Below are 14,364 nucleotides of genomic sequence, written 5' to 3' on the forward strand. Positions count from 1 at the left end.
AATATGTTGTAAAGTAAGAGGAGAGAAAGAAGTAAAACAAGACTGAAAAAAGAGTGAAAGTTCCAGACGTTATATGCCTCTGGCTCTCTTCTTGGTTTACAATAGGTAGCAAATTCCTAATAGTAAAACGCGAACATAAAGATTACTTATATTTGGATGAGCTATAAGACTACCTCATGGTCTCTTCCTTTGTGTTTATCGTGTTATACGTGTGTGTGCATATTTGTGTAGTTATGTGTGAAAAGGTAGGAAACAGCTGGGAGTGTGGGCGTTGGAGGAAGGAGATTGTGCGTATCCACGTGTATGATTGTGTTCAACTAAGCCTTATGTGTCTTGTGAGTACATGAGTGTCTGTTACACTATGCTAATTAGTTTGTCCTTGCTCAGTCTGTTTTCATGTACGCTTGTGTGTTTGCGCACACTTATACATGTGCTCTATTTCTGTGCACATTCACTCCCGACTGTGCCCATAGATCCACATACATTTATGTACGCTCGTAATTGAATGAAGCTGTCTACATTCTGCGCTTTCATTCCAAGTAAAGATTGAGGGCATCTCTTGGCTATTGACACAGCTGGTGATGCCATCTGGGGGCATTGCACACCGCCTGTGCCATCTCCATCCAAACAGGGCAGCAGTCATCACCTAGTGCCCATGCCAATGACAGGGGACAAGGAAAGCAGTACGATAACACAAAGCAATGTCTAGATCCAGCTTCTGCTGCTAGTGGCGAGGGAAGGTCATCTGTCTTCCATAGATTGCATTATGTACTGCTGAACTGTGAGTGCCGAAACATATCAGAGATGGTAGTTGTTCGCATGTTGGGACGTTTTCACAGAAGTAACTGGTTCTGTGTATCTGTGTGTCCCTCCAACCACACCCCTGCCTGATGTAAAAGGAAAATCAGAGGGACGGTGGGAGGCGGTGGAAGAGATTGTGGTTGGGGATGGAGGGGGGCATAGTCACAGATTAATGGTTCACAGTGAGAGGGAGCACAGACCTACAGTAGCAGCACCTTGATTTATTTGCCACTTAGTACTGATGAAGCCTCAAACTGCAGTCACACACGTGTTGTCACAGCATTTTTCTCGATCAAGGTCTCAGTCGGTTTGTCCATTCTTGCATCTTATTTAGCTGCAATTGCATGCACACATGTAAGTGTGATTTTGTGTGATTTACTTCTGTAAAAGACAAATAAATCTCCTTCTGTTTCTTTCAACCAACAGGAACACTCCGAGGCCAAACATTCAGAAAAGATTAACAAGCATACCCAGAGACCATGTAATGAGAGCATCTCTTCCTGTGGTTGTACCCATATGTGTGTTTGCACATTTGGCTGTGTATGGGTCAGGTGTATGTGTCAGTATGGGGATATTTTACCTTGTTTGTCTTTGTTGGTTTTAGTGGCAATCAGATGTTGACAGTGAAACAGAAATGATAAAGACTGAAATAAGAGCATTCCTTGTGAGAGCTGGGTAATCAAAGCTTTTCATGATTACAGAAGTGAATGGATGTTATTCACACCTGCACAACATTCCTTTAAACACTACCTATTATTCATAAGCTGTCAATTTAGAGAATTTGCAGAGGTAACCCAGTAACAATTTGCAGGCGGAAAATTATTGAGTTTTGACTTGGTAAATACAGGCAGAGTTAATTGAGGGCATCATCTCACCATGTGGGAGGACTTGACAAAATGCCATACGTGTGTTACACAAGCACACATTGTAATTAACACACATATGCACGTACAAATACACACATTAATGAGCACACGCACTAGTATACGCATCCAATCACACATTTGGAGATGCAGAGATACAGTCACATAATGAGTGAGATTATTGCAGATTTCTGATCCCAGATTTGTTCTGCTGCCTGGCTATGTTTTGGATTGTGCATTTCCTCTTCTGTTCTTGGGCTTTGTTGTCTGTGTGAGGGATACCATGCAGGGTTTCTAATTCAGCAACATTTACTTCTCACCAACCAGCTGGCTTGTTCCACATAAAAGCCCTCTCATCTGAGACACAGTAGCTACGAGTACTGCATGTGTCACTATCACTCCATTATATCCTTAAGAAACCATGGAACAGATTATCCACTATGCACTGCAAAAAAATCCTAATCTAACCAAGCCTTGTGATTGTATGTCTAATTGATCTATTTTGAGAATAATATATTATGCAAGAACAGAAAAATGTGTAAGAATGTTCAGAAGATTATGTAAATATGGGTCTTTTTTTATCTTAACAAATTGTACACTATAAAGGTAATTATAGAAGCTGGTTGCGTTGCATGCACATCACACAGTATGTGGATGTTTGAAGCCCTCTTGTGTCCGTCAAGACTGTTATTAGCTGTGCTAACGTGTTAATCACACTGGATTTGTTAAGTGAAATTATTACAAATATGTGTGTTTTATCAACATAAACACATTCACATTTTTGTTTTTTCAAAGCAGTAACAACTCATTTTAATAATCATTATTAACACTCTACCCTATCGAACCTTATCAACTATCATTATTCATTTCTATTTTTAAGTGCAATTGCATAATCGGGTCTGTTTGTTGGCAAAACACAAACTGATTTTGAAATTGTTAACATGCTGTCTGTGTGAGATTAGACTGATGAAGCTGATGTTTTAAAAAAAATGACAGGGACCAGCCTATTTGCTTTGAAATCCAAAGACAGGTGCTGTCTCACCACTGGTGATTATCGAGGACTTGTTTAGCACTTGTTACAGTTTACTGCATGATGTGTACTATCAATCCCCAAAGTCTTAATTTTTTCCTGCACTATGCTGAATATCTGTCATTTATGAGACAGGCCCGATTCCCTCTCATGTACAGAAATATATATATATATATATTTGTATGTGTGTGTGTGTGTGTGTGTGTTTGTGTGAATGAGAAGACTGAATGAGAAGCTCTTTGTAAAACTGCTGAAGTTGTGAATGTGAGATTGTGTATTATTATCTTGTTTGGTAGCTTTGGTTTTGAGACTTTTTCACTAAAATTAAGAATTAAATAAAGAGTGTAAGAAAAATTGACAAGCTGGTTTTGAGTTTCTTTGACTCAATACAATGCTTGAGCTGAATTTTTTTTACCACTTATTTCAAAAGAATACTCACTTTTATTTAGAAAGACTGAATATCTCACTTCAACAAATCTTCTAACTGTCCTTGCAGATAAATTGACTTGTTTCTAGTCTTCATCTTTGCAAATCAAGCTTTTATTTCTTGCATTTGTGTAACCATCCTGCTCGCTCTGATTTCCCCACAGAACCCTGATATTGTGCTCGTCCACTATTTGAATGTTCCAGCGATCGAGGATTGTGGGAAACCATGTGGACCTATACTGTGTTCCATCAATACAGACAAGAAAGAGTGGGCCAAGTGGACCAAGGAGGAACTGATCGGCCAACTCAAACCCATGTGTGAGTTGAGGAATTTTGAAGCAGGACAGCTTGTTTGATGGAAACACGCACACTTTTAAAATTTAAAATGACTTCTTTACAAACAAGGAAATAGCTTTTTAATCATGTCATGCAGAAAAGCAGCCTCATTGGGCAGCTTTTTGTGTCCATTAATCTCAAAATGAACAACAGTAGTCCATGTGTGAGAACTTGAGTAATACTGTTTTGGGCTATGCATGCATTAGCTTTTATTCATAGCCTTTAATATGAGCAGAGGCTGTAACAGCAAATTAGGCCTTAATAGTCTCTATGCACACCTGCATGTGCATGCATGGAAAGACTACTGGCAGCTGTTTTTGCCTGATTATTTATGTTCCAGTCCTATTATCTTATAGCTGGTACACTAAGTGCCCTCAGCACCTCAGTCAGAGAACATCTTTGGCTAGTATTCCTGCAATTTTAAATGAGTGCTTGTGCTCTTCCTGGAGCTGTCTCTTACTTGGAGGTCGAAGTTCAGCTCTTCCCCTAGACCTCTGGCACCACTCCGGCCAGACTGAGAGAGTGCATCTCCCCTCTGGTCCATGAAGGCAGTCAAAGCAGAGGAGGGCAGCAAGCTGGTTATTGATTCATTTTAGTGCGTGGGAGCAAGAATGTCTGACTCACCAGAAATCCCCCTTCACCCCTTATCTGGCTCTTTCTGTCTCTCTCCCCCCTCAATGAATTGATCTCTGTTGTTAATCAGCTTTACTAATGCTCTGTGAGTTGCATTATGTGTTCTTATGAGTCTCTAGACCTGCTCAAAGATCGAGGCAATGTTTTGGAAAAAAAAAAAAGTCAGGGTTCGTCTGCTGATGATAATAGCCAAAAGGGGACCTTGTGGGGGCATTGAAAATCTTTCAGAGAGCTGTTAAGATACCTTTAACAACCAGACTCTAATTCGGGCGTATCTGGCAGAGGCCAGCAGAGCTGTGACTGATATTCCAATGGCCAATTATTGGTGATGTGGCTAGGTAAAGAGGAAGGTGTCAGCAGCTTTACAAGCACACACACACACACACGTGCTGGCTGCATACTGAATAGGCAGTCCAGGCCATCATCACTGGGGTCTAGGCTGTATTGTTACCCTCATCACAGCATTAGTTTTAGGTCATTTTAACATAAAGCCTTACCTCAGGACAGTCGCTGAGCAACAACAGCCTACTGTATTCATTACATCTGTGGCTTAATGTAAAAATCAAGCACCATTTGCAGTAATGCGTAAAGTCATTAACTTTGGGAGTTGTTGGGACAAAGAGAGTGAGTGTGAGATGCCTTCTAGCTGCCAGGCTACACGAGGGGCTACATAAAGAGCAAAAAAAAAATCCCTCTCCTTCTTTCTGTCTCTGCTTTCTGTCTTTCTTCTCCTCTCCATCCTTCTCTCTTTCTCCTGGAGCACAAGACATGTCAACATGAACTCAATGATAGAGCAACATTGCCATCTAGTGGTCATGTGAGATAGCAACCTTAATCTCAACGCAGGGAGCAGAAGCCAAAACTTGTGATGAAGTTGGCCTCTGTGAATCATGCTTTATTTATATCATAAATTAGCTCCCCAAATACAGTCATTTTTCTATTTTGTTGTGTTTGTTTCAAGATGTTGGATTCAAATGTGTGTGTAGTTTTAAGACTCCCCCTTCGTATATAACAGAACGTAGCAGAACTTATGCGTGCCGTTTAGGTTGTATAGTGAAACTATCGGGACAAAATGCATGGGTAACCAGCTGAACAATTTTATTTTCTCACTTTATCAGGAATGTACAAAATCTAAATTTAAACTTTAGGGTGTGAGCATCAAATGCAAAGCACAAAATTTCCACAGTACACATTTCAGTGTTTTCATGTCTGGCTTATGTTTGGAAATTGTTCTTATTTGCTTTCTTAGAAACTGATGATGGTTCCAATTTCACAAGCTGAATTTTGTCAGCACACTCTTAGTTTTAAATCAAATCGTTATTTTTTTCCAGATCAATGCCAATTTTTCCAAAATAATTGCCCCCCTTTGTCTTGCTCTTCCCTTTTTGTTGTGCTTTTCACAAAATTTCACTGCACAAACCATTTGACATGTCTAATGATACAAAAAAAACAACAACAAAGGAAAAATGTGGATTTCATGGATCAGTTGAGCTTATTCTGTCTCTCCACAACAAAACACACACACACATTCTTGCTCTCAGTCACAAAACCTTTCACATGCACGAATGCTCACACACAGTAGTTCAAATATAAGCCCTGTGAAACATGGCCTTGTCTGACCTCGTCATCCTTAACACCCCGCGGTGTTTGATGAGAAAGAGAAGTAGCAAGAAGATAGGGGGGGCTGAGGGTGGGGGTAAGAGAGGGGCATCGCTACACAGTCACGCTACAGTTTCATAGACAAGGCAGCCAGCTTGATTCACTCTTTTGGTCTAATGCAATAAACACGCAGCACTCTGCAGCTATGCCCCAAGCCTGCTGACAGATAGCGCATGAGCAGTTTTAACAAACACTCAGACAGACAGAAGGCTTGTCTCCAGGCTAGACAGACAGGGCCAGAGTAGAACAGACCAAGGCAAGACAGACAGCACTGGCCATCATATAAACTGTTGTACTCTGCTGTCCCACATAATGTCCACTGGTGCAGAGACAACCGAGTGGGAAATGCCCAGCATCAACTGCTTTTGTCATTAGGGCTGTATGATGCTGCTCATGACAGGATCCAATCATCAGAATGATCATATGAATAGGTCGCTGTTTGGTGCCTCGGCTGTTGCTTCCACTGGGATTAAACCTAGTGGCAGTGCTCCTGTCATGTCTGCTTTAGAATATAACCCTCAGTGAGAAGAGCAGACAGGCAGACACGGTGGTAACTGTACGTCAACAACTCAGAGCCTTCAGGGGTGACACCCGTCTAGATGAACAGGGCTGTGGCAATCTGGCATGAGGGATCAGGGCAGAGGGGAAACAAGATTGTTTGGACAAATAGGCATGGCGCTGCATGGTGGATGTAAGTTGTTGCATTACGCTCTCACTCTTGCTCTGTCACCCTCTCTGAGTTTGATCATCAGCACAGACATTCGTCTGTCCTGAAGCTTCCATGTTGCTTTGCTATGGACGGAAATTCACGACACCATTTTGCCTTGTTATCTTTATTAGCATCATTTCATTAGTACTATTTTGTATATTTACATAATACAAAGTGAAGAGGTTAAAGTGGTTTAACCTCCAAACACAATTTGTGCATTAATTGTAATAACGTTAGATGAAACTTGCCCCTCACATTTGTTATCTGCTTTTTTTCCTTTTTTCTCTCTTTTTTTTAGCTCACCCACAGTAGATTAATGGCTGAATAAATCTGACTTTATTATACATCAAACTGAATCCTATTCATGTTTCTATAACCTGCCACAGTTAGTTTTCTGTGGAGCGTATGATCTTAGCTTGATCACTACAGCTCTGCTGACATCTACTGGTGACCAGCCTGTAATCTACCAAAGGAATGTAGAGCTTTCAAGTTTGATCCTTATCACAGTCATGCAATCATGTTTCCCAGCTTTTTTCACTTCAATTTAACTAGCTCTGTCTTTAATCTCCATTACCCTCACCCTCTTACGCTGTTTCCATCTCCTTTTATCTCAAGTGCAAACAGACATGCACTAAGCAAATCCTCAGCTTTTTTCATACATGCTCTGAACCTCATTCTCTCTATGTATCTCGCTTGCATATTTAACCAAAGGAGGTACTAGAGTGTAGAGAACTTGAATTAAAGCTGGCTTGATTTTGTTTGATAGTCTAAATATGCCTCACTTCTGAAATATTACCTTTTTCCCCAGTTGAGAGCCTGAGCTCTGCAGCACTCAGCGATGTCTCCTACCACCTTACAGCCACTGAAACCACTATCTGTCTCATCAGAAGTGGTGGCTGCTTGACAAGTGGAGCGATGAAAAGTATTAGGAGGTGCTAGTGAGGTGTGACTGAGGCAAGCGAGTGGAGCCTTACAGGAGAAAACCTCCCTTTTTCCCTTGGTGCAGCAGCCGATCCGGCAGCAGCAGATTGGTGATGTTCTTTCCCAGAAGCTTTTCCCGTCAGAACAGAGTCATAGGTCAGGGTAAGGGTGGCGAGTGGAAAGATTGAGCTTGCTGTCACCTTCATCAGCACTCACAGAGGAGATGCCATGGAGTAGGAGCGGGCACTGACATATAGGAGAAAAAGAAGCACAACAGAAACAAGCAGTCCAATACAAAAGGCTTGACATTATGTTGAAGTGATACGAGGGGAAAGCAACCGATCAATGCTGTACTAAGAAAGGAAACAGGGGGTTTAGGGTAAGGGGGGAAATTAGAGCTGTTTCAGTCTAATGCGGAAGAAATGATAGAGACTGAACAAATAATCAAAGGTACTGCCATTTAGATTCTTTATTGAAACTAGTCTGTCTGAGTCGGTGGATTGTTTTATCTTTAGGGAAAACCAGAAATACTAACTGTTTTTATGTGAAAACTTTTTTTGGGAGAGGTGACCAGCATGAGGTGTTCTAGTAGGTAGACAGGGAGGGCAGTGGGTGGGGCGGGGGGTTGGCGTGGCTGGTGGTCTGTTGGGCTGGCTGACATCTCTGTCTCCTCCTCTCTCCCGGCAGTTCATGGCATCAAGTGGACTTGCAGCAATGGGAACAGCAGCTCTGGCTTCTCAGTGGAGCAGCTAGTGCAACAGATTCTGGACAGCCACCAAACTAAGCCACCTCCCCGGACTCACAACTGCCTCTGCACGGGCACCCTGGGTAAGGGCTAGTGGGTGGGAAGGAGTTTATTCTATAAAAGAGAGAACTCAAAAATTCAGTGAGAGGACATAAAGATAATGTTTAGTATGTTGTAAATCAGAGAAGGTTGTTCTTTTATGGGTTGGTGATTTAATAGTGAAATCAAATGTAGGGCCCTATTATTTTTTAAAGTTCCTAATATCTGCGTCAGGGGCATATCTGAAATAGCCTTGCGCTTTTCAAATTTTATGCTAATCTCAATAGCATATTTTCAGCTGTGTTATTTCACTGACTTTTTTAATCAGAAAAAGAATGTAGAGAGTGAAGGTTTTCTAATTTAGAGAACAAATTACTCTAAGTAACCCCCACTTCCATTGTTATTTTTAAGATAACAAGGCGTGCAGAGCGTCCCATACACTTACATCGCCTTATGCCTATGAGAGGATTTATCACATGAAGAAGATTATGTTGCACAAAATTATAAATACAAAAACAAACTAATAATCCATCTTTGCCTCAGTTCATTGAATAGTAGATTTGCCTAATTTTTAAGCACTTGGAAATCAATAGAATAAATTTGCCTGTTTTACTCCCTCACACAGCTAAATCCCAAACCTCTTTTGCTCTGTTTGCCCTTGTATAGGTGCAGGAAGCAGTGTGCACCACAAATGCAACAGTGCCAAACACCGCATTATCTCCCCAAAAGTGGACCCCCGCTCAGGGGGATACAGCAGTGCCCACTCAGAGGTACAGAACAACGATGTGTCTGAGGGGAAAACAGAGCACAGTGCCCATGGTGGAGGAAAAAGCTCTGGGGGAGGGACTGGAGGGGGTAGCACCAGGGAGAAACGCAATGGAAAAGTCCACAAGCCTGTCCTCCTACACCAGAACAGCACAGAGGTGTCATCTACAAACCAGGTTGAGGTCCCTGACACCACCCAGAACTCACCTGTCTCCATCAGCAGCGGCCTCAACAGCGATCCGGACATGGCTGATAGCCCTGTGGTGACAGGGATGAGTCATGTGGCCTCTGTCATGTCTGGCCTGTCTCAGAGTGTCTTTATGTCTGAGGTCCCTGGAGACCCTGTCTACAACATGTCTCCTACTGGGGGTCCAAATACTCACCTCATGGGTGCAGATGCCACTTCGCAGGGCCTGGTGCTGTCTGTGACCTCCGATCGTCACAAATTTGCTTTCCCCAGTGGAGGTGTAGGAGAACCTGGGACTACCACTGCAGGAGACAGTCTTTCCATGTTGTCTACAGCTGGGGTGTCTGAGGAACTGGTGCTCTCCAGCAGTCTGGACTCGGGAACCATCAAGATCCCAGAAACTAATATGAACTTTGATCCCGACTGCTTCCTGAACAACCCCAAACAAGGCCAGACCTATGGAGGCAGCGCAATGAAGACAGAGGGAAACTCCTCCTCCACCTCGTCTTCCTCTGGTGGCAGTGCTAGCACCAATGGCAGTCTACAACGCTCCCCCACCATGCCAGATAATACCTACACTTTCAACTCAGCTCTCATAAAGAACATCAAAACAGAAGATACATCATTTGAGCAGCAGCTGGCCAAGGAGAGTGGCTACCAGGTGGGGGCAGTAGTGAATTGTGGGAGTGGCGTATCTGTGTCATCTGGTGCTGGTTCAGGTCAGGGCAGCCTCAGTCTGACAGCCACGGGCTCCCTGCTTCCATCTGGAGGTGGTTTGAGTCCCAGCACTACCTTGGAGCAAATGGATTTCAGTGCCATCGATGCCAAGCAAGACTATACGTCCAGCACTACCACAGTGAGCTATGGTCAAGCCATGTCCAGTCCTCACATGCAACATCAGAATCGTTCACCCAGCTTCTTCCTCCAGGATGCATCTCAGACCAGCCAGACTCAGCAGGGGAGGCCCAGCATGGGCCAGAAAACACATTTGATGGAGCACAACTCCCATGACTCTGGAGCTTATATGGGGTTACAAGTTGTAAAAACAGACTCACCTGGCAGTAATGGCCACCTTCATCACCACCATCAGACCCATCAGACCCAGCACAGAACCAACTGCAATGGAGGCTCACCCACAGAAGGGCCTGGCCAGGCTGGCTCTCTCCAGCTGCTACAATACCAGGGGGCCTTTCCTGGGCTGGGCACTGAGCACGAGGAGGTGGTTGGTCTAGAGCAACCTGGGAATGTGAATTCAGCTCAGACTGGAGCCACCGAGAATGGAGCTGAAAATCTGCTCAAAGCAGGTGATCACATCCAGGGATGTGGGGCAGGAAATGGAGAGAGAGGAGGAACAGAACGTTACCTGCAGCAGGCTTCAGATGGCAGCGAAGGAGGGACAGGAGGTGCGGGTGAAGGGGTAGCAATTCATAATGGAAACAACACCAGTGATAGCAACAACCACCCCCAACAGCAACAGCAGCTGCAGCCTCTTCTCCAAGGCACGGGCATGGTGCAGGGACTCTACAATGCTGTAGGAACCCACCAGGGTCTGGGTGGAGCAGCCAGTAACGGAGGAGCTGGAGGAACAGGCATGGAGATAAGTCTGGATCACTTTGACATCTCTTTTGGAAACCAGTTTTCTGACCTCATTAATGACTTCATCTCTGTGGATGGTAGTGGAACAGCCATGTCAGCTGGAGGGACCTTATATGCTCACCAGCTTGTCACATCTCACAACTCAGATAACCAGACCACAGCTGGTGGGCCTCCACAGCAGGGCCAGGAAGATGGAGGAGCCAGGGGCTCTGGTTACAGCCCCTCAGAGCTCTGCCTCCAACCCTGCTGCAGCCCCCAGTCTTTAAGTGGAGGGGCCAGTGCAGGAGGAGGCACAGGAGAGACCGGCTCATTGTCCTACATGAATGTAGCAGAGGTGGTTTCTGCAGCTGTAGCCCAGGGTGCTCTGGGGATGCTTCAGGCTACAGGCCGTCTTTTCATGGTCACTGACTACTCGCCTGAGTGGTCCTACCCTGAGGTGAGTTTTTTTCTTTTTGGTCATTTATATACCAGCCTAATTGTTGAAAGAGATTAGAAGGACTCACAATAGTCATATTTGTAATAGTCACTTCTGCACAAGAATACTCTAACATTTTTTAGAGTAGCCCACTCATCTAAAGTGCTGTCTGAGGTGTTGTTTTTTTAATACAAAAAATAGAAAATTAAAAAATACAATGTTAGATATGTAAATTAATAATTGACTAAGGATTGATTATTAGAAAAAAATGAATTTAATTTATTGAATCTGAGTAACAAGCTATTTGGTGATTTGACTCCTATAAAGGAACATGGCAAAGCTGATATGGTAGAAGGTAGGACAGTACCCCTGGAGTCCATATGCTGGTGATGGTGAAAATAAAGCAGACATAGACTTGAAAGAAGCTCTCTGAATGACCGGAATGAGGTGGAGATATGGAGCAAATGGGACATTAATGAGTGAGTGGAAACAAAAATGCAGAACAGCACTGAGATTTAAAACACAGGCAACAGAAGCTGATTGGCTCACATAAGGCAGGTAAAAAATTTTGAGTTTTGAATGTTTGGCAAAGAAACCAAAAGAATAGAACAGCAGCCCAAATGCACAGGAATTCAGACAGGACAGTGAACAGAGACCCTTCTTCTTTAACTTAAGCAGACGCTTCATATAAGAATAGGCTATCCTTATAAATACCCATTAGATTGACAGATTTATTGTTTGTTTAAATTGTATATTTTGGGGGGCCTGTTCATCATGTTCACTTCAAACTAAATTATCTGAATTATCCACAGCAAGATCTGGCCAGCGCAACAACTAATGTGAAATCATAGCAAACCAAAGGTTTTATGTCAGAAAGTTGAATACCTGTAAAGCAACACACATGATAACACGACAAATATAACAACAGTAACAACAGTAAAAAATGAAGTTGTCAAATTTTAATTAAACACTCAGAATCACATGCATTATATTAGATGCTGTCTTTGCTGATGCAGACCCATAGAAAACAGAAGTCCTATTATCTATTTGTTATTGCTCCAACATACTCAAAAAACAACAGCAAAACATACTCTGACCTTTTCTGTGACCCATAATAAAAAACAGTATTATATAGTACAAGCTAAGCTCTGTGTGACTGAAACTAAATGGAATTTTCTATGCAGAATTAATAAAGGAGTTAATATAACTAAAGAACGATCCTGGAAAATATGACAACCAGTTTCATCATATTAAATTTATGTAATACTTTGTTTTATTTATACATTTTATAAATAAATTGCACATAACAGCTTTCACTTGCATCTTTAATGTATCCCCTATTTGTATCCCAATAGTAGATTTTACCACAAGAAAATGAAAATGAAATATGAAAATCAGAAAATGTACATTAAAGTTTTTCTGATCCGCAAACAAGGAATGATAGATATCTCTATAAATACATAGATTTATTGCTGTTTCAGACATGACTGTAAATGGCTCAATTTAAATAATTACCTGATACAGATGTGGTCAAAAGTTTAGACACATTAATTATGAGCATGAATGCCATGGTAATTTTAAGCTTATAATTATTTCTCTGAACAGTTTTTACCGGGTGGAATGACTGTACAGCATACATCCTTAATTACTTTAAAAAACAAGAATTGGTTGAATTGGTGCAGTTTTAAAACACAAAGTGTCAAAAATATGCATATAGCTTCAAATGTATACATACATACCCACTAATATTTAATTAAATGTCCCTTAGTTAGTAGTACTTACACCAGATGCTTTTGGTTGCCATGAACAAGCATAATTCTGGCTGGATATTTAACCACTTTGTAGAGGAATTTGTAGAGTTCATTTGAATTAGTTGGTTTCCTTGCACAGACCCAGGTTTTAAGCATACTTAATGGCCTATTTCTAAACAACTGCAGATTTCAGTTTAAACAATTGTACTTATGCACAAGTTAGAATTTGTTAGGATGTTCAGGAATAACCCAGGAACCAACAAGGCTCATGTGTCAGTGTGACTGTCCACAGTAAAGCAAGTTTATCATGACTGTGGATTTAGAGGGTGCAATCACAATGCATCCTACAGTGACAAGAGGTGTGGTAGAGGAGTAGAACTGAGGCTTTCATACATAAGAACGCTAAACAGAATGTTAAGTATGGTGTAAGGAGTCTGGGGCTGTTTTGCTATGGTACGTTAAAATAATCAAGAAGGAAGACAACTTCCACATTCTTCAACTTTACCTCAACTGAACAGCTACATGATTGAAACAGAACAATGATCCCAAACACACATCAGAACTGGTTTTGGAATGAATAAAGCAAGCTAACATTCAGCTTCTGATACAGCTTTCTCACAGCCCTGACCTCAGAAAATTTGTGCATTATGCTTAAAAGCTAGGTCTGTGCTTTTAGGGAAATCAGCCAATTTAACCTCCTAGGACCTGGCGTCCACATATGTGGACATCACATTTTGGGACGTCTAGACCAAAATACTTAATTTTTCTCTACAAGGGCCTGATATCCACTTACGAGGACATTATACTGCCACTGTTCTATCAAAATTTGAAACAAATGTCCTCATATGTGGATCTCATTTTTCTCAAAAACAAAAATTAGCTAAGAAAAAAAAAATCAGGTAATTCTTCGTTTTTACATTCTTTAGGTCCCAATCAACCCAAATAGCAAAGAAAAATTAAAAATGCATGCCATGAAAGAGTTCGGGTCTTAGGAGGTTAAATGAACTCTACCAGTTCTGCCAGGAAAAGTGGTCAAATATGCAGCCATAGTCTTGCCAGAAGCTTTTTGACGACTACCAAAAGTGTCTGGTCGGGGTGCAACTTGCCAAGAGACATTTCACCAAATACTAGTGTAATTTTATGTATATATTTAAACCTGCATGTATACCACTGACCCTGTGTCGATTAGAGAAAATCCAAAATAAAGTCAAACCCATGCACACAATTCTTGATTTTATTTTCAACTTACCGTGATGCAAGTGATGAGCGTATGTAAACTTTGACCACAACTGTGTTTTTCTGTTATAAAACTGACATAATTAGAATTAAGACATAATATCAGCTTTTTGTTTGTTTGTTTTTTACTAAAGAAGGAAATATCAAGGTTTATAGAGCCACATCGTATCTCTAAAATCGAGGGAAGTGAATGAAGAAAGGATTGGATGATTGCAAAAAGTAATGTAATAACTGATAATAATCGATTGATTA

General features: G+C 41.8%; 1 protein-coding gene across 9 annotated transcripts in view; it reads left to right on the forward strand.

The window, feature by feature from the left end:
- The window catches only part of camta1a (calmodulin binding transcription activator 1a), a 280,413-nt gene that overhangs the window by 240,362 nt on the left and 25,687 nt on the right, over positions 1-14,364 (forward strand). For 8 of the 9 annotated variants that reach the window (XM_084917184.1, XM_084917178.1, XM_084917180.1 and 5 more), the window contains 3 exons: positions 3,285-3,438; positions 8,066-8,206; positions 8,829-11,146. In XM_084917184.1, the coding sequence (XP_084773310.1) occupies positions 3,285-3,438; positions 8,066-8,206; positions 8,829-11,146 (2,613 nt within the window). The remainder of the gene's footprint in view (positions 1-3,284; positions 3,439-8,065; positions 8,207-8,828; positions 11,147-14,364) is intronic. The other variant, XM_084917185.1, reaches the window with a different exon arrangement.

The sequence above is a fragment of the Perissodus microlepis genome, chromosome 20 (assembly GCF_051167445.1).
Source record: "Perissodus microlepis isolate ML-2025 ecotype Zambia chromosome 20, ASM5116744v1, whole genome shotgun sequence".
NCBI lineage: Eukaryota > Metazoa > Chordata > Actinopteri > Cichliformes > Cichlidae > Perissodus > Perissodus microlepis.